The 23,983-nt window shown below is 42.4% G+C and overlaps 1 protein-coding gene across 1 annotated transcript in view; it reads right to left on the bottom strand.

Moving 5' to 3' along the window:
• Positions 1–10,243: 10,243 nt before the first annotated feature.
• Acmsd (aminocarboxymuconate semialdehyde decarboxylase) overlaps positions 10,244–23,983 on the bottom strand; it is a 36,724-nt gene continuing 22,984 nt past the window's right edge. The window contains exons 8-10 of the mRNA XM_075987780.1: positions 23,697–23,869; positions 12,141–12,239; positions 10,244–11,768 (exon numbers count right to left, since the gene is read on the bottom strand). Coding sequence (XP_075843895.1) covers positions 11,697–11,768; positions 12,141–12,239; positions 23,697–23,869 — 344 coding nt within the window. The 3' untranslated portion in view covers positions 10,244–11,696. The remainder of the gene's footprint in view (positions 11,769–12,140; positions 12,240–23,696; positions 23,870–23,983) is intronic.

Below are 23,983 nucleotides of genomic sequence, written 5' to 3'. Positions count from 1 at the left end.
TCCCCGCCGGCCTCGGGGACTCCGCGCCAAGGCCTCGAGGCTCCGCCCCAATGCGCTCGCCGTAGGCTGTGCCACGCCCCTTCCGGCCCTGCCGCTGCCCGTGCGCATGCGCCGGGTCCTCCCTGCCGGCTCGCACTGGTCTTTTGCTTTTTCTTTCCGGTGTCCCGCCTCTCTCCGGCCCGCGGGACCACAATGCTCCGCGCCCCCTGTCATTGGGAAGGCGCCGAAAGCAGGGGGTCACTCGCAAAGAAAAGGTCGACGCGGTGCATGCTGGGCCTGGGAAGGGAGTAAGGCGAAGGGGCGGGGCGAACGGGGAGAGGTCACGCGGCTGCGCAGTAGGGTCTGGGCGTTTACGGTCTGTGAGTTTGCGGGTTCATTGAAGCTGGTGAGGCTTCACGCCGCAGCCTCCATTGTCCCTATAAGTTTCTGGGTGTTATTTTCTTGGGTGTGTTGACTCCTGTGTCCACGAGGACCGTTCTGGAGAGGAGTTAGCTAGAAAAGACTGGGGGAAAAAAGAACGCTTTTTTTTTCAACAATGGTCGGCCCCTAGGTGTCTTTTGTTTTGTTTTTTTAATCGCTGGTAGATGTTGGAGATATACGGCTTTAAAACGTTACTTTAAATAAATCTAAAATAAACCCAAGGAACGGATTTATTTCATTTACTATTTTAAAACAGCCAGTGCGCCTGCTGGCCTTGAATTCGCGGTGTAGCCAAGGATGACCTTGAACTTGCAATCCCCCTTGCGGCACCCTCAGAAGTGCTGAGATTGCTGACCGAGGGCACGTGTGCATTTAAAAATTGGAGGACGTGACTCTCTGGCCTTCCATCCAGATTGGGTGTATTGTTTTAAACCTCTGAGTGGTTTCTGCGACTTGGGGTTTGGGGAAGATTTGGGGAGAACAGAACGTCATAACTGACAGAGGTTAGAGGATGACTTTGAACTCCAGATCCCCTACTCTCACCTCTGGACGGCAGGGATTATAGGCCGGTGCCTGAAGGAAAACATTCTTTAGAATTATATAATGTAAGATCTCTTATAACTGATGAGTTAATCCGTCTTTTTGCAAGAAAATGCCACTCACTTGGTTACGTGTTATCCGCCTTTGAGTTAGTGCCTATTGTGTACCATCAGTTTACATTAAAGTTTTCTAACTATTTGCAGAAGACTGCAGTGGAGTAGTACAAACTGGCTTCTAAATAAGCAAGTGAGGACGGGGCAGTATTGACGGTTGGCAGAGGGCAGGTGGATCTCGGTGAGTTTGCCAACCTGATCTGCAGAGGGCACTTGCTGCCAAGCCTGATGACCTTTGTTCGGTCACAAGTGTCCGCAGGGAAGAAGGAAAGAACCAAGTCGGGCAGGTTGTCCCCTGACCTTCCCATGTGTTCAGTCAATGGCACACGCTCATGCGCAATAGATAAATGTAAAGAAAATGATCCTATCTAAACAATCCCCTCAAAATAAAGTAAATAAAAGGGCTAGTGTGTTTGTAATTAAGACTTGAGGCTTTTGTCTGACAGTATTTTGGAGTTTCTGCCCTAAGCTTACTGCCCAACCCATCATATTATGCTAATGTGTTGATTATTGTAGGTGGTTATTGTCAACAGCTACCTAAATACTCTATAGTACAGATATTATAATACTGCTTAGAAGTGATAAGTGCTTCACTGTGATCTACTGACCCAGCTAAATTTTTGGCTTCATTGGCTTCTGCTCTTGCTCGCGCACACTCTCCAGCCACAGTCTCTTTCTGGCCCCAGCACCTTTGTACTATTGCCAGGCAGGAAGACTTTTCATGGCTAACCAATCTGTCATTTAAGTCTAAATGTACTTTTTTGAGGGCTTTCTTTTCTCCACAACTGAATATTTTACTTTCCGTCTGTCTCCTAGTCACCGTCACATTTTCCTCAATGTCTTTAAGGCATTGTGCAATAAAGAGAATTTTTCTCTGTCCTCCTGGTCCTCCTCTTTCTTATCCTCTTTTCTTTCCCCCCCTTAATGCTTCTCACTTTTCAAATTGTAGAAAAGAAATTTCATCCTTTTTGTTTACATCTATACACCTGCACCCCAATCCAGTGCCTAGAATATTCTTGCATCCCTGGCACATAGAAAAATGTTCTTGTGAAGATGAATATGAGCATCTACAATGTTACTGGAAGTTTGGGGGTGCTACATGTTACCTGGGAAATTGCGGTCTCAGATTTCTTAGTATGCTAGTAAAAAATTTAAAAGATTCAGAGGAAAGTTTAAGGACAACTTTATTAGGTTTAAAAAGAAAAAAAATCCAAGGACCATCAAGCTATAAATCTTGGCATCTACCTGGAGGAGGAGGAGGAGGAGGAAAAAAAAGCCTTGCTGTTTGTAAGCTATATGGCTGAAAGGAGAAAAATGAGTGATGGAGGAGGGTCTTCTGTCTATGTGTTAATTTCGTTGGTTAATAAAGAAACTGCCTTGGCCTTTGATAGGACAGCAGCTTAGATGGGCAGAGTAGACAGAACAGAGTGCTGGGAAGAAGGGAAGTGAGGCAGATGCCATGATTCTTCGAACTAAGATGGATGTAGGGTAGAATCTTTTCCGGTAAGCCACCACTTCGTGGTGCTACACACATTATTAGAAATGGGTTAATCAGGATGTGAGAATTAGCTGATAAGAGGCTAGAGCTAATGGGCCAAGCAGTGTTTAAAAGAATACAATTTGTGTGCTGTTATTTCGGGTAAAGCGAGCCCGGAGCCAGGCCACAACCCACTGCTCTATCTCTACAAATGAGAAAGAATGAGAAATTCTAGTATGTGTATGTTTGCAAGCATGTATATGCTTTGCCAAATATCAGAAGCAAAAGGAAGAAAAGGGAAAAGTAAATGCTTTTTTTTGAGTAAGAACTTAGAAAAGCTGATAGACTTAATAAGGCTGCATGGCTGTGGTCCTTAAGGGCAGAGATTCTGGGTAGAAAAAGTACACAATCTCATTAAAGGTCTAATTATCTCTCCCATCCCTTCAGCAAACCCTAAGGCAGCGCTTCTCAACCTGTGGGTTACAACTCATTTAAAGTCTAATGACTCTCAGGGATCATCTATGACCATCTGAAAACACAGATATTTACACTAAAATTTATAACTAGCAAAATTACAGTTTTGAAGTGGCAATAAACAACTCAAGGAACTGTATTAGGGGGTCACAGCCTTAGGAAGGTTGAGAACCATTGCCTTAAAATGAGTCCACCTTTTGGAGGGGTAGTTCCTTAGCCAGGCAATTGACCAGCCTAGCTGTAATCTTAGGTCTCTAGGCCAGGAATTCCATGCCATTTCCCTTGCTGTGCCTTTAACATTACTGAATAACATTATTGAATAAAGTAATCAGGTCACTTGTGATAATGAAACAGTCATATCCTGTGGTTGGTTAGTTGGTCTTGACTGTCAGTTAGGGTGGATTAAAAAGTGACTAGCAGATTAGTACGGCACACATTTGGGTGTGTCTGTGAGGGTCTTTCCAGAGAGAAATTACCTGGAGAAATCTGTCTATCTTTTGCTTTCATTGGTTAATTAATAAAAAAACTGCTTGGCCTGATAGATTAGAATATAGGTAGGCATGGAAGACAGAACAGAATGCTGGGAGAAACAAGCAGATTCAGGCAGACGCCATAGCACTCCTCTCTGAGATGGACACAGGTTAAGAGCTTTCCCGGTAAGCCACCACCTCGTGGTGCTACAGGGGAAAGACCCCTCCTGAGTGCAAGCGGGACTACTACCTCATACAATAAAGGGCAAGAAAGAAACCCCCCTTCTCACAGGCATCCTTTCTGCTTTCTGGTCACCAAAGCATGGACTACTGTGTTCCACCCCATTGTACTGAAAGATCCCCAGTGTGCGGAGACTCTCACTCAAGTCTCGGGATAACACTCGCCCCCCTCCCCAGTAACTCACGAGAGACCATCCTTGCTGCAATCACACGAGGTTTAATCGATGAGATGGGAACCAGTGCACTGGGGCCGAGACTCATAACTCATGCAGGGGAAGAGTTCGGCCCCGAGTGACCGAGAGAAGGGGTTTTTATAGGAAGAAACCACAGCCCAGTAATCCGAAAGGGGCAGGGAGGGTGTCACAGAAAATTCAAAAATACCAGTGATGATCACAAGGGTACAACTCCCTGCCTCTCAAGATCACTCTCAAGGTCATAATCAGCTAGTTCCTGAAACACATTATTCCAAAAATACCAATGACGATCACAAGGGGGAAACTCCCTGTTTCTCAAAATTATTCTCAAGATACAATATAATGTTATCTTCAGCTAGTTCCTGAAACAAAGTCACTGAACTGGCTAATCCTAGATTTCTGATTCTTCCTGCTTAGATTTTTGGCTATTTTCTTCCTGTTGGGGGGGGGAACCTGGATTTATCCAGGGTCTGGATTTATCTAGGTCTTTCAGTACCTGTGATGCTAGGCTGAAATCTCTGGTACTGAGCTGGAAGAAACCTTTTTGGTTACACGGGTGGAAGAGTAACTAGTAGAGAAAGTTGGTACCAGGAAGAGGAGTTGCTGCTGACACTTTGACTGTGGTTAAGAAGAGCTGATTTGAAGGAAGATGTAGAGAAGCCAGCTCTAGAACCCTTGGGATTACACATGCAGAACTTCTGGCAGACACCCAGTGAGAATGTGGGTCAGCCTATAGCTAGGAACAAGGGTGCTATTAAGAATCGGAGGCTAGAAGCCATTTGTGTTATGCTGCCTAGACTCTGTCTATGCTCTAAATCATGGGAGGCTGGCTTTATTGGTATTAGACTAGTTAATCTGGAGCAGGAAATTACCAGGCAGTCCATTGTTCCATCTTTGGAATAGATACTCCTGGCTGCTTTGAATTAGTTATATAGTGAGAACAGGGAGCAAAAGCGCATACTTTGAAAAAGAATTTTACAAAATAATTGCTGTTGTCCACATGATGCTGGTTTTGCAGGCAAACAAAATGAAAGAGTTAGAGTCATAGATGTCAGCCCACACTATGGCCACTGAGGCTAAGTCTCTGAGGATTAAAGGGTATTCCAAAGTTATGATGTGTGGGATTAACCAGGGGACCCTAGGTGCTGAGCTCAAGAGTACTGCAAACAAAGCACTTCTTATTTTTATTAAAGCAAGCAAAACATGAGGTATTGTTTACTGCTGTGGGATAATGCTCTTGTACACTGTAAAGTGTGAGGGCCAGCCATGATAATCTAAGTCTGGGCAGGTTACCCAAAGGAAGTTCTTTACTTCTTCTAACCATTATTGCCTGGGACTCTGACCATCAATGAATTTCAGTGGAGGCTGGGGTTTCAGTTGTTTACCCTGAGATGGTGCAGGGCTGTAGGAGGAACCACAAGCTGGGATCACCCAACCCTCACCCAAGAACAGACTATTCAAAGGAAATTCCTGGCATTCCAACCGCTGTAGATAGGATCACCTGCCAGGGCACTTCACCAGGACCCCTAGACAAATGTCAGCCAATCAGAGGCCCTAAACCTCAGAAACCCCAAACCTCAGAAACCCCTTACCCCCACCTCTACTACTATAAAAACCCTATTCTAATTGAGCTCGAGGCTCTCTGGATATTCCAATATGTTGGACATGTGGAGAGACAGATTTGCAAACCTGATTAAAATAAAGGCTCTTTGCTTTTACACATGGGATTCGGTCTCCTTTGTTGGCTTTTGTGGGGACCCTGCGAATTTGGGCATAACATAAAGATTTATCACTCGTATTGATTGAATAAAACACTGGTTGGCCAGTAGCCAGACAGAAAGTATAGGGGTGACCAGTCTAGGAGAATTCTGGGAAGTGTAACATGAGGGCTGGCTGTGGGGATTTCTGTCCTGCCCAGTTCCCACAGCCAGCAAGTCCCCAAAAAAATCACACATAGGTCTCCATAAATTATAAGCTGATTGGCCCATTAGCTCTAGCCTCTCATTGGCTAACTCTCACATCTTGATTAACCCATTTTTCTCATCTATGTTAGCCATGTGGCTCAGTACCTTTTTCAGTGGGGCAGATCACATCCTGCTGCTTCGGTGGTCTGGGCAGGAGTGAGAGGAATCAACTTCCTCCTTCCCAGAATTCTCCTGTTCTCATTGCATCATTTCTACTTCCTGTTTGGTTTTCCTGCCTATACTTCCTGCCTGGCCGATCAGTGTTTATTTAAAACATGATTGATAGAATACAGACAATTCACCCGCAGGGAAGAGGAAAGGCCAGAGAGTTAGTCACCAGATAGTCACAGAGGAAACAAGATGAGAATGCCTTACTGAGAAACCAAGCCACGTAGCTAAACAAACAAAAATTATGTGTGAATTTTAAGTTGGAAGAGCTACTTAATGTTACGCCTGAATTCCAGAACCCGAAACACCACCACAAGACCAACTCTGATGCAAAAACAGAGTCTTTATTCACCAGTTAATTCAGGTCCCCCCATCTGTCTGAAGGGGCAGCAGCAGCAGTGATAGCAGCAATAGGAAAGACCCAGAGCAGTGAAAAATGGGGGTTCATATGGGGGTAGAGGCTCAGGGAATTTCAAGCCTCAGGACTTGGGATTGGCTGCACCCTAGTGGCATGAGGGGGAGTTCCAGGCTTCCAGGCTTGGGATTGGCTGCCCTCCAATGGTGTAAGGAAGCTTTCTAGGCCTGAGGGGACTCCTCAACTGCCAGTAACTGTCCAGGCTCTGGTTGATCTGTTTAACCAGCTCAGAGATTGGCTGGTTTTGAGTCAGGGGCAGAAATAGCTCTATTTCTGAAGCCAAAGTGCTTCTTTTTCTGGTTCTTTCTATCTTTTTAACCCTAATCTTGGGACCAAGGCAAATATCTTTGGTATGTCCTGAATATAGGGACTTAGTGCATTCTTTTGCTCCTAGTTTCAGGGTTCCAGGGCTTTTCTCTGGCTCTAGGTTTGGGGACAAAATGTCTCTTCCTCTGTCTCTGGCCACGTTTTTAGGTTGTATTTCTTTTTCTTGGTCAGGGCTTGGAGCCTAGCTGTTTGGGGTCTATGTGGGAACTGTAGATCAGTTCTGGGGCCTGAGTCATTCAGTTAATAAAAAGACTGAGCTAATAGGTCAAACAATTTATAATTAATATAACCCTCTGTGTGTTTATTTGAGACCGAAGGGCTATGGGACTGGGCGGGACAGAAACCTCTCTCTAAAAATGGCACTCAACATTTGGCATCTACAACCACATAAAACCTGAGAGAGCTTGGGAAGGGATTCTAGACGCGAACAGAGTCAAACGTGGCTTCTTGGTAGCAACATTTTTTTTTCAGGCCAGCTCTGTTTGACTGGTTTTGAGTCAGGGGCAGAGAGGCACAGCTCCTTTAAGAGAGGCTTCCTGACTCAGCATTTGCAGCAAAAACCTTGCAGCTCTTTTAAGAGGCCCTGCAACTAAACACTTAAATGGTGTTGATGAACAGTCAGCAACATGCTTCTTGGTTGTGGCATGGACCTAGAAACTCGACAGATTTGTAGCAATAAATTTGGCTCCCACCTGTACCTCTGCCATGAAGCTAAACTCTCAGAAAGCTAAGGAATGGGGCAGAGCCAGCTGTCAAAGCTGCAGCTTTAATCTTATTATGCTGCTTAGCAGATTAAAGACTCATGTCCTTAGAAAAAGATTATATATATATATATATATATATATATATATATATATCCTCTAAATGGTTTACAGCATGTTTAAAAATATACATAGGTTTAGAAGAGAAAAGAAAATGAATAGAGAAAGTCCTTTAAAAAAAAAGAAGAAAGAGAGTAGCTGGGCATGGTGGTGCATGCCTTTAATCCCAGCACTTGGGAGGTAGAGGAAGGAGGATCTCTGTGAGTTCAAGGCCAGCCTGGTCTACAGAGTGAGATCTAGGATAACCAAAGATACACAAAGAAACCCTGAATCAAAAAAACCAAAAGTTAAAAATAAAAGAAATAGAATGAAAAAAAGACAAAGTCATGTAAAGATGGAAAATACACAGAGAGTCTGGTTACTGTATGCTATTGTCTTGTCTTTGAGTTGTTTGACTTCTGAGGAAGGAGCAACAGCTGCTAAAAGACATTTGATTGTAAATGCTCCTGGATTAATCTAACCTATATATTTAGAAAATGCCTTGCCTTCAAAATTTAAGTCAAAAGATATTTTACTTTGGAGAAGAGGTTTTGCTTTTGTTTCTACAGGAAATGAGAGGCTGTGGATTCATTCTTGGTTTAAAAAAAATAAGGTTTGACTGAGGCAGACCCTCTGAAAAATCTTCAATGGGAATGACCCAGATAAGCCAATGTTTCAGAGCACCTCTGTTGCAGTTTCTTCTGAGTTCTGCATCTAGAACAGCTTCAAGGCTTCTGACTGAGATGATCAAGCCTCACAGATCACTCCAGTCAGGACTTGACCATAATCCTAAATATTTTTGGCTCTCATAGGAAGGATCATCAGTGCCCCCAGTCAACAGGAAGTAGCTTGAAAAACTACTCCTACATTCCTAAAAAATGGATTATTGATATCTGTCTTTGTTTAGCATGTTGGTTGCAAGTTCCTATGGATAATGATCAGGAAAAAAGCTAAACAAAGGAGATTAGATTCAAGGTTCTTGTTTTGAAAAGAAAAGAAGGGGAAATGCAATGGAATAATGCTCTTGTACACTGTAAAGATTTGTCATTCATATTGGTTTAATGAAACACTGATTGGCCAATAGCTAGGCAGGGGGACCAGACTAGGAGAATTCTGGGAAGAAGAAAGGCAGAGAGTCAGTCACCAGACAGACGCAGAGGAAGCAAGATAAGAATGCCTTACTGAGAAAAGGTACCAAGCCATGTTGGCTATACATAGACAAGAATTATGGGTGAATTTTAAGTTGTAAGAGCTAGTTAATAATAAACCTGAGCTAATAGACCAAACAGTTTATAATTAACATAAGCCTCTGTGTGTTTATTTGGGACTGAAGGGCTGTGGAACTGGGAGGGATAGAAACTTTTATCTACAGTTTATAGTTAACTTAAGCAAGTATGTCAAGGGAATATACCTGGCATTATGTCTTATTGGTCACGTGAAAAGAGCCAAGAGTATTCCTCCTAGGCCTTTGCCTTTCCTACAGAGATAATGTGAACATGCCAGCATATTCCCTTCATGTCCTTACTTCCAAGTGTATTAATTTACCATAATTTATACAATTCTTTCTAGAAGGCCACCTTGTGGTAAGAATGTTCTACACTCTACCCCATCCACAGTTCTCAGTAAGTTCACAGCTTTCTTGCACGGGCTCTCACAATAGAAGCCTCCACACAGATTTTGATGGAAAGTCTCAGAGGCTAGGCAACACATAACAATGTTAGAGTCCCTGAAGGCAGCTCCTTAGAGGGCAGTGCATGAAGCTGTGAGGGTAAAATCTATGATGGATGTAGTGAAGACCCCAGGATGTTGGTGATACCAGGAAGGTGGGATGTATCCTGAGGAAAGTATCGGGCAGTGTGGAGCCACCCTGGGAGAGGCTAGGTGGCCTGCAAATGGTAAGACCATAGGGTTGACTTTCCCAAGCCTGTTGGGTAGAGCACTGTGAGCTCTGGGTACCGACATGGAGCTACCGGATTTAATATTTGCACTGCTAGGTTTCAGTCTTGCTTTCGGCCTCTCCTTCCTGGATTCTTTACTTTGGGAATAGAAATGTTTTTGATATGTACTTGGGACGATATAACTTGATACTAGCAGAGCACACAGCTAAATGTTTGCCCCTGTCTCAGGGAAACTGGACTAGAGCTTTGGAGCATTGGGAAATGGGGGAGGGATTGAATCTTATGGTATGAGAAGATGTGTTGGAGTGTCAGATTGACAAGGGATGGATTTGGGATGGCTAATCTTGAGGTTACTAAAGCACACTTCTAGGTGTGTCTGTGAAGACCCTTCCAGAGAGGACTAGGAGACAGTGGCCTTCCTTGAGTGTGGGTAACACCATCATGTGGGCGGGTTCCCAGACTGAAAAAAGGGAAAAGGAGCAAGCCCTGCTGCTTTCCCACAGTGGTGTGAGCTGTTCTTCTCTGCCAGCTTCCTCACCATAATGGACTGAAACTTCCCTTGAGATTTTGTGTGTGTGTGTGTGTGTGTGTGTGTGTGTGTGTGTGTGTGCTCTTTTTGGTCATAGTGAGGCAAAAGTAACTAATAAAAATATTATGTGTGTAGTACTCAGATATGAAATATTTGAAAAGGAGTAGAAATTTCTTCTAAAGATTTTGGGAAGAAGAAAAGCAGTAACATATGCTTTCAATTGTTTTTTGTTCAATTTTATTTTTTTTTCTTTCAAGACAGATTGGAGTAGTAAGTAGAATGATAGTTGGGGAAAACTCTAGAAAACAAGAGGAACAGGAAGGAGAGGGGCATTGAAGCACAGATGGTGAAAATAACAGAACAGGAGCCAGCAAGTATTAACTAGATCTCCTCTTTCTCTGTTTGAAGAGTCACCACAAGGTACATACACATTAGTAGTGATCCTGGTTTTGTGTGGGAAGAAAAGGAAGTATGAGTCCCAAGTTAAGAATATGGCATGGAGAAATTATTTGCTGTGAAGGACAGATGCCGTCTGCTACTCTGTCCCAGGTTCAAGTTCCTTTGCAGTGACTCGGATGGAACGGAGGGCCTGGAACAAGGTGTCATGGTGTTACCCACTTAGTCCCCAGAGCTCTCACTACCTCCTGCTCTGTAAAAATAAACTTACAGATGAAATTCCCTTAAGAATGAGTTTCATTCACTCTGAAACCACACCTCTGTCTCCGTAGCTTTTTCTTCTATCTTCCCTCTTCTGTTTGCTTATTTATTACTTATTTATTTTTGAGACAGAGTTTCACTATGTATCCTTGGCCAACTAGCCTGGAGCTTGCTATGAAGACCAGGTTAGCCTCAAGCAGAAATCCATTGTCTGCCTCTGCCTCCTGAGTGCTGACATTAGAGGCACATACTACCATGTCCAGCCCAGCATCTTTTGTTTTAATAGAGGTGTCCGTCCATCCTCCTGTACTCAGCCCAACTTCTAATATCTGCCAGATTCTGGGAGACTACAACACATTTTACTGCAGTATTTTTGAGCTTTGTGTTGGATCACTCAGCAATTATTCCATGAGCATTTGCCTTGCTTTCTTAACTGGTTTTTGGAACGTTTGAGTTTGTGCATAGCCTGTGTGTAGTTTATGCAGACAAAAACAGTCCCAGTGAATGACTAGACTATCGGAGAGGGTTACAACAGGAAAAAACAGATTATTTGGGCACAATTCCCATTTCTTTGGTCAAAGTAAAGAACCCACCTGAGCCTTCTACAATAAGGCTGGTGTTGGATCTTTTTCTATGTACATCATCAATTATACATTAATTCTTAATCTCCAAATTAAATAGTTTAGTTTTGACTTGCATATGTAGCAATGTACTGCTTTTCAGTACATTACATTTTGGAATAGAAACCTTATGAAACATCTTGTTTTTAATAAGTTAGAGTATTTGAGAATAATATCCCCCTTCCACCACCACCACCACCCCCCTTTATAAAAGACAGTCTCAAGTAGCGCAGACTAGCCTGGAACTTGGATTCCTGATCCTCCTGCATTGTCCTGAGGAGGATATTCCATTTTGGGGTAACATAATTCAAAATAGAATTCTAGCGATGTGTGTGCGACTCATGTTCAGAGACAGAAGTGATGTAGCTTCTTGGAAGGTTTTTTTCGTGGCTAATTTTGACATTCAAATAGTTTTCTCTCAAGACCTAAAAAAGCCAAGGCATTGCCAGCTGTGAGTTTATCCTGAATAAAAAAGAAAGCGGGAGAGATGTTTTATTATTAAAGCACGATTGGCTTGATAAAAGCACTTATTAGATAGAGCCATTGATTCCTTTTTAAAAACCATGCGTGTGTGTGTGTGTGTGTGTGTATGTGCACACACACACACACATGCATGCATGCACAGAAGATTTATGCATTTAGTTTACTGGACTTATTTTAAGATATTAAGACCTTTGCACTTGCGTCAGCAGCACATACGCTAAAATTGGAAAGCTGTTAAGACTTGTTTTTGATAGAGTAGCTGTTTCAGAAGACAGTCAGAACTGTCGGCAAATGAAGTATAGTGGTCTCGCTGTTCAGCTCAGAAAAGAGATGGAGGTTCAAGGCACATACCTTTGTTTCTTTGTCGAATTCTCCCATGGACTCTATCAATTTCCCAGGCTCCTGCTCACCTAGTGGAAATGGGTAATCAGTTCCAAGAATGACTTTGTCCTAAAAGGAGAAAACACAAGTTCATTTGTAAATGTGAGAACACTACAGAGCCCTCTGTTCTCTCAATCTGCTCATCATGTACACCAGTCTGGTAAGACAGCAAACTCCTTCCTAGTTTAATAGAAACAGAACTGCTCTAAATTTTAAAGATTTAAAGGCTCAGTTTTCATTTTGCTATTTTTTTTCCAGCAGGTGTCACTATTAGGTCTTCTAAGGATTGATTGCAAATCTACTTCCAGTCTTGCTTCTGAGTCTGCACGCACAGCGTGGAGGCCAGAATACAATTTTTGTTGTCTCATTCTTCCTGTGCTGTCCTCCTTGGTTTCGGAAACAGGGTCTCTCACTGGCCTGAAATCCATTAAATATGCTCATCTGGCTAGCCTGTGATCCCTAGGGCCACTGTCTCCACCTTCCGAGCGCTTGGAATACAGGTGTGTAACACCACACTGGCATCTTTTCAGTATGGACGCTCAGAATCAGACCCGAGTCAGAATGCTTGTATGATAAGCACTTAATTGAAAGAGCCATTCAGCCAGTTTATCTTCTTACAAATTGAAATGCAGAATACTGGAATATAAGAAATGAGCATTTGCTTGATAAGACATATGCATATATTCAGATAGAATGAAAATTTCCTCCTTTCTTATAGTGATACATCACAAGTGACCCTGCAAGAAAATAGAGTTGGAAAGAAAAGCTTGGGGCTAAATGGTGGTCTAACTCTTCATAGCTTTGTAAATAATTCCTGTGTTAATTTCTCTTGAGTTTTCCTAAATGAAGTGTGGCATCCTTTCTACTAGAGCTCTCTAAATGAGCCCCAGCCCCGCAGCCACAGCAAGCTGTTTAGAGTTCGCTGACTTTAATGGGTGGTTGATTCCCTGATTGCAATGCCCTGTTCATCTGGAACTCTGATTTGTGTGAGTGTGTGTGTAGGGAGTGCTCCATGTGTGAAGGTGCTGGTGGAGAGACCAGAAGATGATGTCTCAACCACTGAGATAACTCGCCAGCCCCACTGAACTCCACTTTATACTAATTCATTGATCTGGTGTTTAATTTTTAATTTGATAGAGTTTGAAAGCTATGGAAGAGTTGCCAAGAAATGAAAGTATCTGCCATATAACCATCACCCAAGTCCAGCTATTTATATTTTGACACCTTGCTTTATTAGATTCAATTATATTTATGTATGTCTGCATATACATACCTACATACACACACACAACACAAACACATATATGAGTGAAACCTTGGTGATTTTGGAGACATCATGGCCCTTTATTACTAAATAAATTAGCATTTATTTTTTAAAAATAGGACTTTTTCTTTTTTTCTTCTTTTATAACATTTATTTATTTGTGGTGTGTGTGTGTGTGTGTGTGTGTGTGTGTGTGTGTGTGTGTGTGTGTAGGGCGTGACATGTGGAGATCAGAGTACAGATTGTGGAAGTTAGTCCTTTCCTTCTACCCTGTGGGTTCTGATCAAACCCAGGTTGTCAGGCTTGGCAAACAAGTTCCTTTACCTATGGGACCATCTTAACTTCCTTCTTCCTCCTTCTCCTCCTCCTCTTTTTTGAAAGGGTTTCTTCAGGTAGCCTTTTTAGCAAATAACTTGCTTTGTAGACCAGGGCTAGCCTAGAAAATGACAGAGGTCAGACTGCCTTTGCCTTCAGAGGGCTGTGATTAAAGATATGTGCCAGCATCTGGCTAAGAAGATGCTTATTCTATAACTACAATGTACTTTCCAAAACCAGGAATGCACTATGGAGCGAGGGCATCTTCCTGTATCTGTCTTCTACAGCCCCAGCTTTTTGCATTTGTACTTAGGATTTGAACTCAGGTCTTCATAAGTGCACAGAAAGTGCTCTTGCTGCTGAACCATCTCCCCAACTATCCATGTTAATACTCTAAACTAAAGTTCCCTCAGTAAGGTGAAGGCCATATGTGACAAACCCACAGCTCAAACTGTATTGAATGAGAAAAAATGAAGTTTTTTATTTAAGATATGGCAGGCAGTGCACACCTTTAATTCTAGCTCAAGAGGCAGAGACAGGAGGATCTCTGTGAGTTTGAGACCAGCCTGGTCTACAGAGCAAGTTTCAGGACAACCAGAGCTACACAGAGAAACCCTGTCTTTAAAAACAAAACAAAACAAGAAAGATATGGAACAAGACAAAGATTGTGCACTTTCAGCTATAGGTAGAACCTAGGAGTTCTAACCCATAGCACCTAGGCAGGAAGAAGGAGGAAGGGGCAGTTCAGTCTGGACAAGAGGAAGTAAAACTGTTTCTCTTTGCAGATATGATCATATGTATAGGAAGCTCTACAAGTTCCACAGCTCTTTAGAATTAGTTAAAGAATTCAATTAAGTTTCAGGGTACACTATCAATTTGAAGAAATCAGTGTATGTCTACCTAACAGCAGCAAAACTGTCTGAGCCCACTTATACTAGTTAGAACAAAATACTAATATACCTGGGAATACGTTTAAACAAGGAGGTGAAAGACCTCTGTAATGAAAACTGTATTGATGAAAGAAATCGAAGCCACAATAAATGGAAAGATGCCCTTTGATATGGGCTAGAATAATTCATATTGCTAAAGTAGCCACACTACCCAAATCAATTCACATTTAGTCCAACCCCTCTCAAAAGACCAATGACATTTTGTTTGTTTTTGAGACAGGGTTTTTTTTTTTTCCTATGTAACAGTCCTGGATGTCCTAGAACTCTCTTTGTAGGCCAGGTTGGCCTCGTACTCACAGAGATCCACCTGTCTCTGCCTCCCGAGTGCTGAGATTAAAGTTGTGACCACCATATTGGATAGCAATGGCATTTTTTTATGGGAATAGAAAAACAATCTTGTAATTTTTATGGAACCACAAATGATCCTTAATAGTCTTGAACCAAAAAGACAAAACAGGAGTAACCACGTTGATTTTAAAGTGTACTACAAAGCCATAGTCACCCGAACAACACTGTTTTCATACAAACAAGAACCTAGGCAAACAACAGACTAGGAAGACTAGAGGTAAACTGCAGTCCTTGAACTTGAACAAAATCAGGCAGTGTTTCCACGCTGAAGAAAGGACATCCTTGATGAAGTGTGTGTGTGTGTGTGTGTGTGTGTGTGCACGTATTTTCATTTCAAGGAAGAATGGAATGTTTTTTTTTCTCAGTGACATGGAACCAGAAGTCATCATGTTAGGTGAAATAGGCTCATCACAGACAGGTAAATGCCAGCAGACGCATATGTTGTCTATAAAATAGTTGTGCTCATAGAAGTCGAGAGTAGAGTGTTAGTCACCAGAGACTGTAAGAACAGGAACGAGAGAGGCGAAGAAGCTGATTAGTGGAATAGGGACAAGAAGTTCTTATGTGTGCCAGCTGGGGTGGTGCATGCCTGTAATCTCTGCTTTAAGAGGCAGACAGACCAGGGTTCGAAGTCAGCCTGGGTCCTATTAGTAAGCTCCGGTTAACCTACAAAGTAGGATCCTACCTCCAGATGCAACAAACAACACACCAACTAATGAACCCTAGGAGATCTGGCATGCTCCACAGGGGAATGATCATCCATAATAATAATAATAATGTACTGTATATCTCAAAAAGCCAGGAGAAATGACCTGTGGTGTTCACCATAGAAATATGCTTGAGTAGACATGTTTAACCTCACTGAAACATTACACCATTTACACATATATCAAAATCACATGATACCATATATATGTGTCCAAAATAACTTCAAACTTAAAAAATACTTCAGTTGGTAGTATACACTGGAGGAAATGGTCATTTAAAAACTAGAAATTTGACCTGGGCATTGGTGGAACATGTCTTTAATCCTAGCACTGGAGAGGTAGTGGCAGGTGGATCTCTGTGAGTTAGAGGCCAGTCTAGTCTGCAGAGTGAGACCTTGTGTTGTGTATATGTATGTGTATGTATGTATAATTGGTGTCTAGGGAGATAATTCAGAGAGTGCTTGTTGCTTAATCATTAGGAACTGAGTTCAAATCTCAGTACCTCAACTGAATATGTCTGTGCATTTATTTACCCATAATCCTGGTGCTGTGGGAGGCAGAAACAGGGGTAGTGTTGGCCTAGCTCCAGATTCAGTGAGAAACCTTGTTTTAAGAGAATAAAGCAGAGTGATAGAATAGAACATATGATGTCCAACACACACATACACACAGACACACAGACACACAGACACACAGACACACAGACACACACACACACCACAGTTTCAAAGTCCACGATAAACTACCAAGTCTATTTATAGCATACACACACACACACACACACACACACACACCACAGTTTCAAAGTCCACGATAAACTACCAAGTCTATTTATAGATTTCTGTATTCATTTGTATATGAAGCCAAGTAAATACACCTGCTGTAGATGCCCTAAAGACAAAAAGTTATGTCTCCTCACATCTGTGCCAGCAGCTGATCTTGTTCTAACTCTCTGCTTGGTATTCACCAGGGGTTCATCTCCTCTTCTTGCTAAAGCTGTTTACATTTCCAAAATACAACATGATTTTAGAGTCCCACGCTTATACTACACTCGTCAGCTACATTAACATGAAGATGAAACCCAGGCATTAATTTTCTAATTAAGAATTCTTCCCTTCCCAGCATGATGGCATTCTCAGATATAAATATACTTTAGGAAACAGTCTGTCCTGTTTTAATATGGAGAAGGCAAACGAGTCTAACACAGTGAAAAGCAGTCTTCAAGTCTTCTGCCATTCAACCCTTCTGACTTCAATATTTCCTTGGTTTCCTTCTTAAGTGTGTGTGTGTGTGTGTGTGTGTGTGTGTGTGTGTTCATTCAGAAGATAGTGTCAGGCGTCAATCCTTGCCTTCCATCTTGTTTCAGGCAGGGTCTTTCTGTTGTTTTTCTGCTGCATAGACCAGGCTGGCTGGCCCTTGAGCTTCTCAGGGCATTGGGAGTAAACCGGCTCATGCTGTATATCCAGCTTTTATATGGGTTCTGGGGATCAAATTCAGGTGCCCAAGCATGCACTGCTAGTACTTTACCCATTGAGTCATCTCGTCTCCCCAGTCCCTTGAATTTATTTATTTTTGAATGCTACCACAGACTAACAAACTCATGGTTTGGAAATTTTAAATTATTATTTAGGCTTGTTCTCGACTTCTTTCTATAGAAGGTTATATATCCATTTGTAACTACTATCTGAGTTTTAAACTTTTCTTACCTATTATCTATATGCATGTCTTCTATTGGTAACTATCTCAGTCACTGTTCTATTGCTGTGAAGAGACACCATAACCAACCCTTGTAAAAGAAAGCATTTAATTGAGAGCTTGTTTACAGTTTCAGAGGCTTAGTCCATTATCATCATGGTGCGAATCAACAGGCATGGCACTGGGGCAGTAACTGAGAGGTACATACTGATTCATGGGGGGGGGGAAGAGATTGAGAGAGAGAGAAAGACAGGCCTGGCGTGACTTTTGAAACCTCAAGTCCACCACTATGACACACTTCCTCCAACAGAGCCACACCCCCTAAGCCTTCTGATCCTTTCAAACATTTCTGCTCCCTGGTGACTAAGTATTCAAATATATGAGCCATTGGAGACCATTCTTATTCATCCAACACAGTAACTTTTGATCATCTTCAGTTTGATAGTAATTTTATAATTTTATTGGTTTTGAAACTGGTCTAAATCTGGGCTATCACCCTTAATTCCTTAGATTTTTTAATTTTTAAATCCATCATTCTTAGATTCTTCCATTTTGAAATAAATCCAGTTAATAATAATTATTTGGCCATTATTTTTCCTATGAGCTGACTCTGCCAATAATAATTCTTTGAATTGGACTTTTGAGATAGTTGGGATATAACATTGACACAATGCTTATAATCAACTTGAAAATTACTTTAGTAAATGTGTGAGTGAGTTGAAGGAACAATGTCTTGAATGGGTGTCATGCAGATGCCACGCTCATGTAAGACGTGGCACAAGCTTCAAGGAAGAGTGCCTTTAGAGAGGTGTGTGTGTGTGTGTGTGTGTGTGTGTGTGTGTGTGTGTGCTATGCTTCCTGCATTGGAGCTCTTGCACTTTTGGCACTACCTGCTCATGTTCTAAGGAACACAGTCTGGTTTCTTCTGGAAGGGAAGATAGCATGTTTAAGTTTCCAGAGTCTACTGATGAGCCATTGCCATATATAGGAGTATATGATGCTAATGGAGGAAGATGAGTTAACATTCAAGGGAAAAAGGTTTCCAAGTTTAATCTGGTGCTTATCAAATAAAGAACAAAAGGCAAACTTAATTAAGCAATTAAAACATATTCAGCAAAAGTGGGATAAGGATAGAAGAAAGAGATTGATGTGGGATTCTCCTCTGCATGCTGTGAATACCATTGGTTAATAAAGGACTGCTTTGAGCCTATAGCAGAGCAGGGCACTAAGAGCTGGGCAGGGAGGACTAGGCTGAATGCTGGGAGAAAGGAGGTTGAGTCAGAGAGAAACCATGGAGCCACTGTGGAAGATAGACACACTAAAATTTTGCTGGTAGGCCACGACCTCATGGTGATGCATAGATTACTGGGAATGGGTTAAATTAAAATGTAAGAGCTAGCTGATAAGAAGTTAGAGCTAATAGGCCAAGCAGTTTTTTAAATAATGTAGTTTCTGTGTGTTTATTTCGGGGCTGAGTGACTGGGAACCAACAGGCGGCCTCCTTACTATAAGAGATAAATGCCTATAACTTCTTGAGATTGGTTTTGGGAAAGGTTTAAAAAGGAGTTAGAAATATGAAGAAGAAAAAGGAAAAAAGAAGTTCTTCTGCATAAATTACAGAAATATAAAAGAACCGTAGACTGTGTGGCTGTTAACCACAACCGCTTGCCCTTAGCTCAAAATGCCATAAACTCATAGCCTAGATAAAGATTTATATTGAAACTAATGCCAAGCCATGTCTAGCATGACCAACCGCAGACTCACACCAGGGACATCTGTCTGATGAAAATCTATTCTCATGTATCTTGTATAATGATTCTAAGAAAAATCTGTATCACAAGAAAAAACAATACATGCTGTTAAACAATCTTTTCTGCATAAAGGGTGAGCCTCATGCCTAGCAAAGACGCATTCAGATGCAATTCCTTAGAGTCTTGTGTCTGTTTGTCATTTGCTGACTCCTTACCCACCTATTCCTGAGACCCTATTCCATCAGTCCCAGGGCCCCAGCTGAGCTGGTCCGTAGTTCAGTTCGCAGCACCCATTTCAGGCTGCTCCCAATGGCCTGTAACTCCAGCTCACTGGGCTCTGACTTCTTCCAGCCACTGCAGACAGTGCACTCATCTGCACATAACCATATCCCCACACATTTGTATGCATATACAGCAAAAAACCCAACGTCTTTTAAAAGTGTTTGAATATACGAAAGAAGGAACCCTGATGTAATTAGTTCTGAAATATTGGGTACAGGAAAGAACTAGAAATGAAAGCCTTGTTAATTTGGAGTTCTTGTTTTGAGGGAAAGGGGATGGCAGCAGGGAGGAAAGTAAAAGAATGAGGATCCTCGAGATGTGTGTGAGTTTTCAGGAAGGAGAACACGCACCCCGTCACTTGATAACGTCTCTACTTGATAGATGCTTAATAAATATTGGAGTAAAAATACTTTGAAGAGTTATTTAAAAATAATTTAAAAATTATTAACTTCTTGTCATGATAGAAGTTAATATTGCTCATCAGTTTGATAGCATCTAGAATCACCTAGAGATGACAAACCTCTAGGCCTGTCTGTGAGGGAGTTTCTAGGTCAGATTAATTGATGTGAGAAGACCCACTCTGACTGTGGACAGCACTATTCCACGAGCTCTGTTGTCTGCTGGCCCGAGCTCCCTGGGATACACAAAACTGCTAATGGTTCTCATCCCATCTGCTCCCAGCCTCCCAAAAATTGAACTTTGAAGCGTCTATTTCCTGGGGATCTACTGCGATTCTGAAGCAGTTTCTAAAGGTACGTGTCTGGATGTGCTAACGTGCGGTTTCACATCTTCTGTGTTTTAGAGAGACCCCTTGAAGGATCCGGTGAGAGCCAGCTGTGCTAGCCCAGATGTGTAGCTGAGGCACTTGGCAGTGAGCTTGAGACAGAAAGTGTGAGGTAGGGGTACCGATCTGTTTAGAGTGGAGGAATTAAGCTGAGCACGAGCAAGCAAGCTCGTGAGTCTGTACACATCATTTCTCCGCGCTCTCCACTGTGGATGGGACGCGATCAGCCGCTTCCAGCTCCTGCCTTGACTTCTCCACAACGATGGATTGTAACCTGGAATTGTAAGCTGAAAGAAACCCCGTTGTCTCCTATGCTGCTCTCTGGCAGGGTATTTTATCACAGCAACAGAAATAAAACTAGAATAGTCACCTAGCCAACGTGTGCTGGAACGAGGACTTCCTCTCCTTGTCCACAACTTGAGGGAACGTTAGAAGCCTCTCAGGAGGCTCACAGGCATCAAAACAGGGTTTCCCTTTTTTGTACTGCAGGGCACTGGGAGACGTTATTTAAAGTTATTTGGAGAGGGAAGTGTTGAGATAGATGGAAATGTCAAGTTAGGTGAGAATCTGGCAGGAAACCCTTTTGTCTCAAGTCATTTTAGAAGTATTTCTATAAGCATACCATACTCTACTGTCTGCCATAGCCTTGGGAATAATATCTTCCTTTGATGATGAAGAACCTTTTCAGCGATGTCAGATCACAGAGTTTGGATATCCAGAATCTTTGTAAAGGCGAATTTGGCAGCACATCTACAGGGAGAGAAGGTAAGTGGAGACAGGAGAATCCTGGGAAGACGGTGGGCCTGGTGGATGCAGCGGTGATGAGACTGTTCAAACAGTTGGATGGCCAGGACTGACACCAGAAGTTGTCTCTAAGCACTTGCATGTGCATGTGTGTGCATGCGTACACACACAGACACACACACTTGGATGGAGACTTGCAGGCTTAAGTACCCTTGCAGAAATTCTCAGAATCAGAGAAGTAAGAAAAATATTGTTGGGCATTTTTTTTGTATTACTGTTTTTTGAGAGAGAGGGGAAGAAGAAAGAGAGAGAACATAAAATTGGGTGGGTAGAGAGGTAGGGAGAATCTAAGAGGTGCTAGGAAAAGAGAAAATGACCAAAATATATGTAAATGAATAAAAGTATGAAGATACTTTTTAAAATAAAATAAAAAATAGAATGTTTTATACATACCCAACAAAAACAGATTATCTAAAACTATTTAAGGCCAGAAAATAATGATTATTTATGAGAAATTAGAAATAAAAATATAAAAGCCAACTATTTATAAAGTAGTTGAGAAATGCCCTAAGAAAATAAACAAAAGTTCTAAGGGTCATTCTGATTTGGGGGTTGTTTTAAAAAGAGAATGCTAGCCGGACACTGGTGGCGCCTTTAATCCCAGCCCTCAAGAGGCAGAAGTAGGCGAATCTCCGTGAACTTGAGGCCAGCCTGGTCTACAAGAGCTAGTTCCAGAACAGGCCCCAATGCTACAGAGAAGCCCTTTCCCGAAAAACCAAAAATAAAAATAAATAGATAAATAAAAATAAAAAAGAGACTTCGCTGATGTGATTATAACTAGGCTTGGGGAACACGACAATTTTAAAGAGAGTAATGAATACAGCTTCTGGGCCCTGCCTGGGTCTACCGGCCTTTGAGGGCATTACACAACTTTAGGTTTTCATGCCCAAATTATAGTCATTCAAGCTGTCACACCAGGAGGACAAGACATTAGAACCATTACCTTCCTTAGGAGCCCTACTCAGGATGTACACACACGTGCCCACTACCTGCCGTACCCACGGGATATCATGGTAAACTTCCTGTGCTTTTCTTCTTTGGCCAAAGCGTGCTGCCTCGGGTACTGTGTCAAGGTGGGAATAGCATCCCCATGGCTGGTGGTATCGCTCAGAGGATGGGCTCTGAACTTGACAGTGGTGTTTTCCTCATGGTGCTTCCATTCCCAAAAACACTAGAGAACATCTGTTCAGAGTGGCCCTTTGCCCAGCTCCCTATCTCTTCCCTCTTCTGTTGCTATGAGTTCAGGACTCACAGTTGCCTTGGGCTTCTCTCCTTTGTGTTTTCCTGCTGGCACACTTGCTCCCATTTTCACCATTTCCAGAATAGAAAATTCTATGGGGCTGAAGAGATGGCTCCGACTGCTCTTCCAGGGATCATTCCCAGCACCCACATGACAGCTCACAACTGTCTGTAACCTCCAACACCCTCATGCAGACACACATACAGGCAAAACACCAAGAAAATAGAAATGGATAAATTAAAAAAATAAAGCTCTACCCCCTCCGGATGAAGTTGGAACCTACAGATACCTATGTGTATTGAGATGGAACTGAAATGGGATTGCTCTTCTATGTTCTTAGTCTTCTTCTGTGCTCTCCAGGGCTTACATCCAACCAACTGTGCATAGGAAATGCTTGAAACAACCTCTCACCCATGCTCTTGCTGCTGTAGGTAACCCCTCACCCCTAATCACCCTAACGAAGCTCATTGGGCCATTCTCCCAAAGCCGGGAGAAGAGTGGGAATTGGGGGTAGGCTTGTTAGTTTCTGTCAACCTGACGCCAGCCTAGACATACCTAGGACATCTCAATTGATGTGGTGCCTGCCTCAGATGGGCCTGTAGGCATCTTGTGTGGTGTTTTCCTGATGGTGAGTTGATGTGAGAGGGCCCCAGCCACTGTGGGTGCTGCCGTACCTGGGCAGGTGGGTTTGTATTGTATGAGAAAGGTACTGAGCTAGCTGGGGCAGCGGGGCACAAACCCGTAAGCGGCGTTTCTCCTTGGTTTCTGCTTCAGTTCCTGCCTTTAGGTCCCTGCACTGAGCTTCCCTTCTAGTTTATAATGGACTATAATCTGTAAGCCAAGTAAACCTTCTCCTCACCAAGTTGCCTTTGGTTATGGTGTCACTCACAGCAATGGAAAACAAACTAAAAACTAAACAGTAGAGAGAGGGGATAATGGGAGTAAACATGACCAAAGTATATTATATGCATCTATGAATATATCATGATGACTCAATATGAAGAACATACTTTGGAAAATAGCTTTTGTTTTTAACATATGGAAGATGTTTCCCTTTAATTATCTCCCAAGCAATATAATAAACACCAAGTAGATACCACCTACCTTGTATTATGATTATAAATGATGCATTTAGGAAGGTGTGTAAAAGTTATATACAAAACCTATGCCACTTCATATAAAACAATTGGGCATCTGAGGGGCTTCTATCTTTTGGAGTCCTGGAATCAATTCCCTTTGGATACCAAGAAACAACAGTACACATTTCAGATATTTTACTAATTCAAACTTTCCTTTTTCCTCAAAAGTGTCTAACTTGTTAAGTAGAAGGCAGCTGGTTCAGACTTCTGATCTCCACAAACCATCCAAAAGGGACCCCCAACTTACCTTTCCTATGACATCTGTCAACAGCTTGAGAGAGCGAGGATCGTGAACCAGGGAGTCTGTGTAAAAGGAGCCAAGGTATTTCCTGGGGTCAGATGAATTGTCCTGGGCACAGAGATCTGGGCGCATGTTGAATCCATGGGCGATTCTTCCCACCGTGAAGGGGAAAGCACCACCTGCAAGGAAGCAGAGGCAGGGGGATGGGATTGCAAGCCCAAAGACTAATAATTGCTTGGGCTACAGAGTGAGTTTAAGGCCAACCTGGGAAACTTTACTGAGAGATTGTCTCA

This window comes from Microtus pennsylvanicus, chromosome 10, assembly GCF_037038515.1.
Source record: "Microtus pennsylvanicus isolate mMicPen1 chromosome 10, mMicPen1.hap1, whole genome shotgun sequence".
NCBI classification, from domain to species: domain Eukaryota; kingdom Metazoa; phylum Chordata; class Mammalia; order Rodentia; family Cricetidae; genus Microtus; species Microtus pennsylvanicus.
The sequence above is the reverse complement of the archived record's forward strand: the minus strand, read 5'-3'. Positions and strand labels throughout refer to the sequence as shown.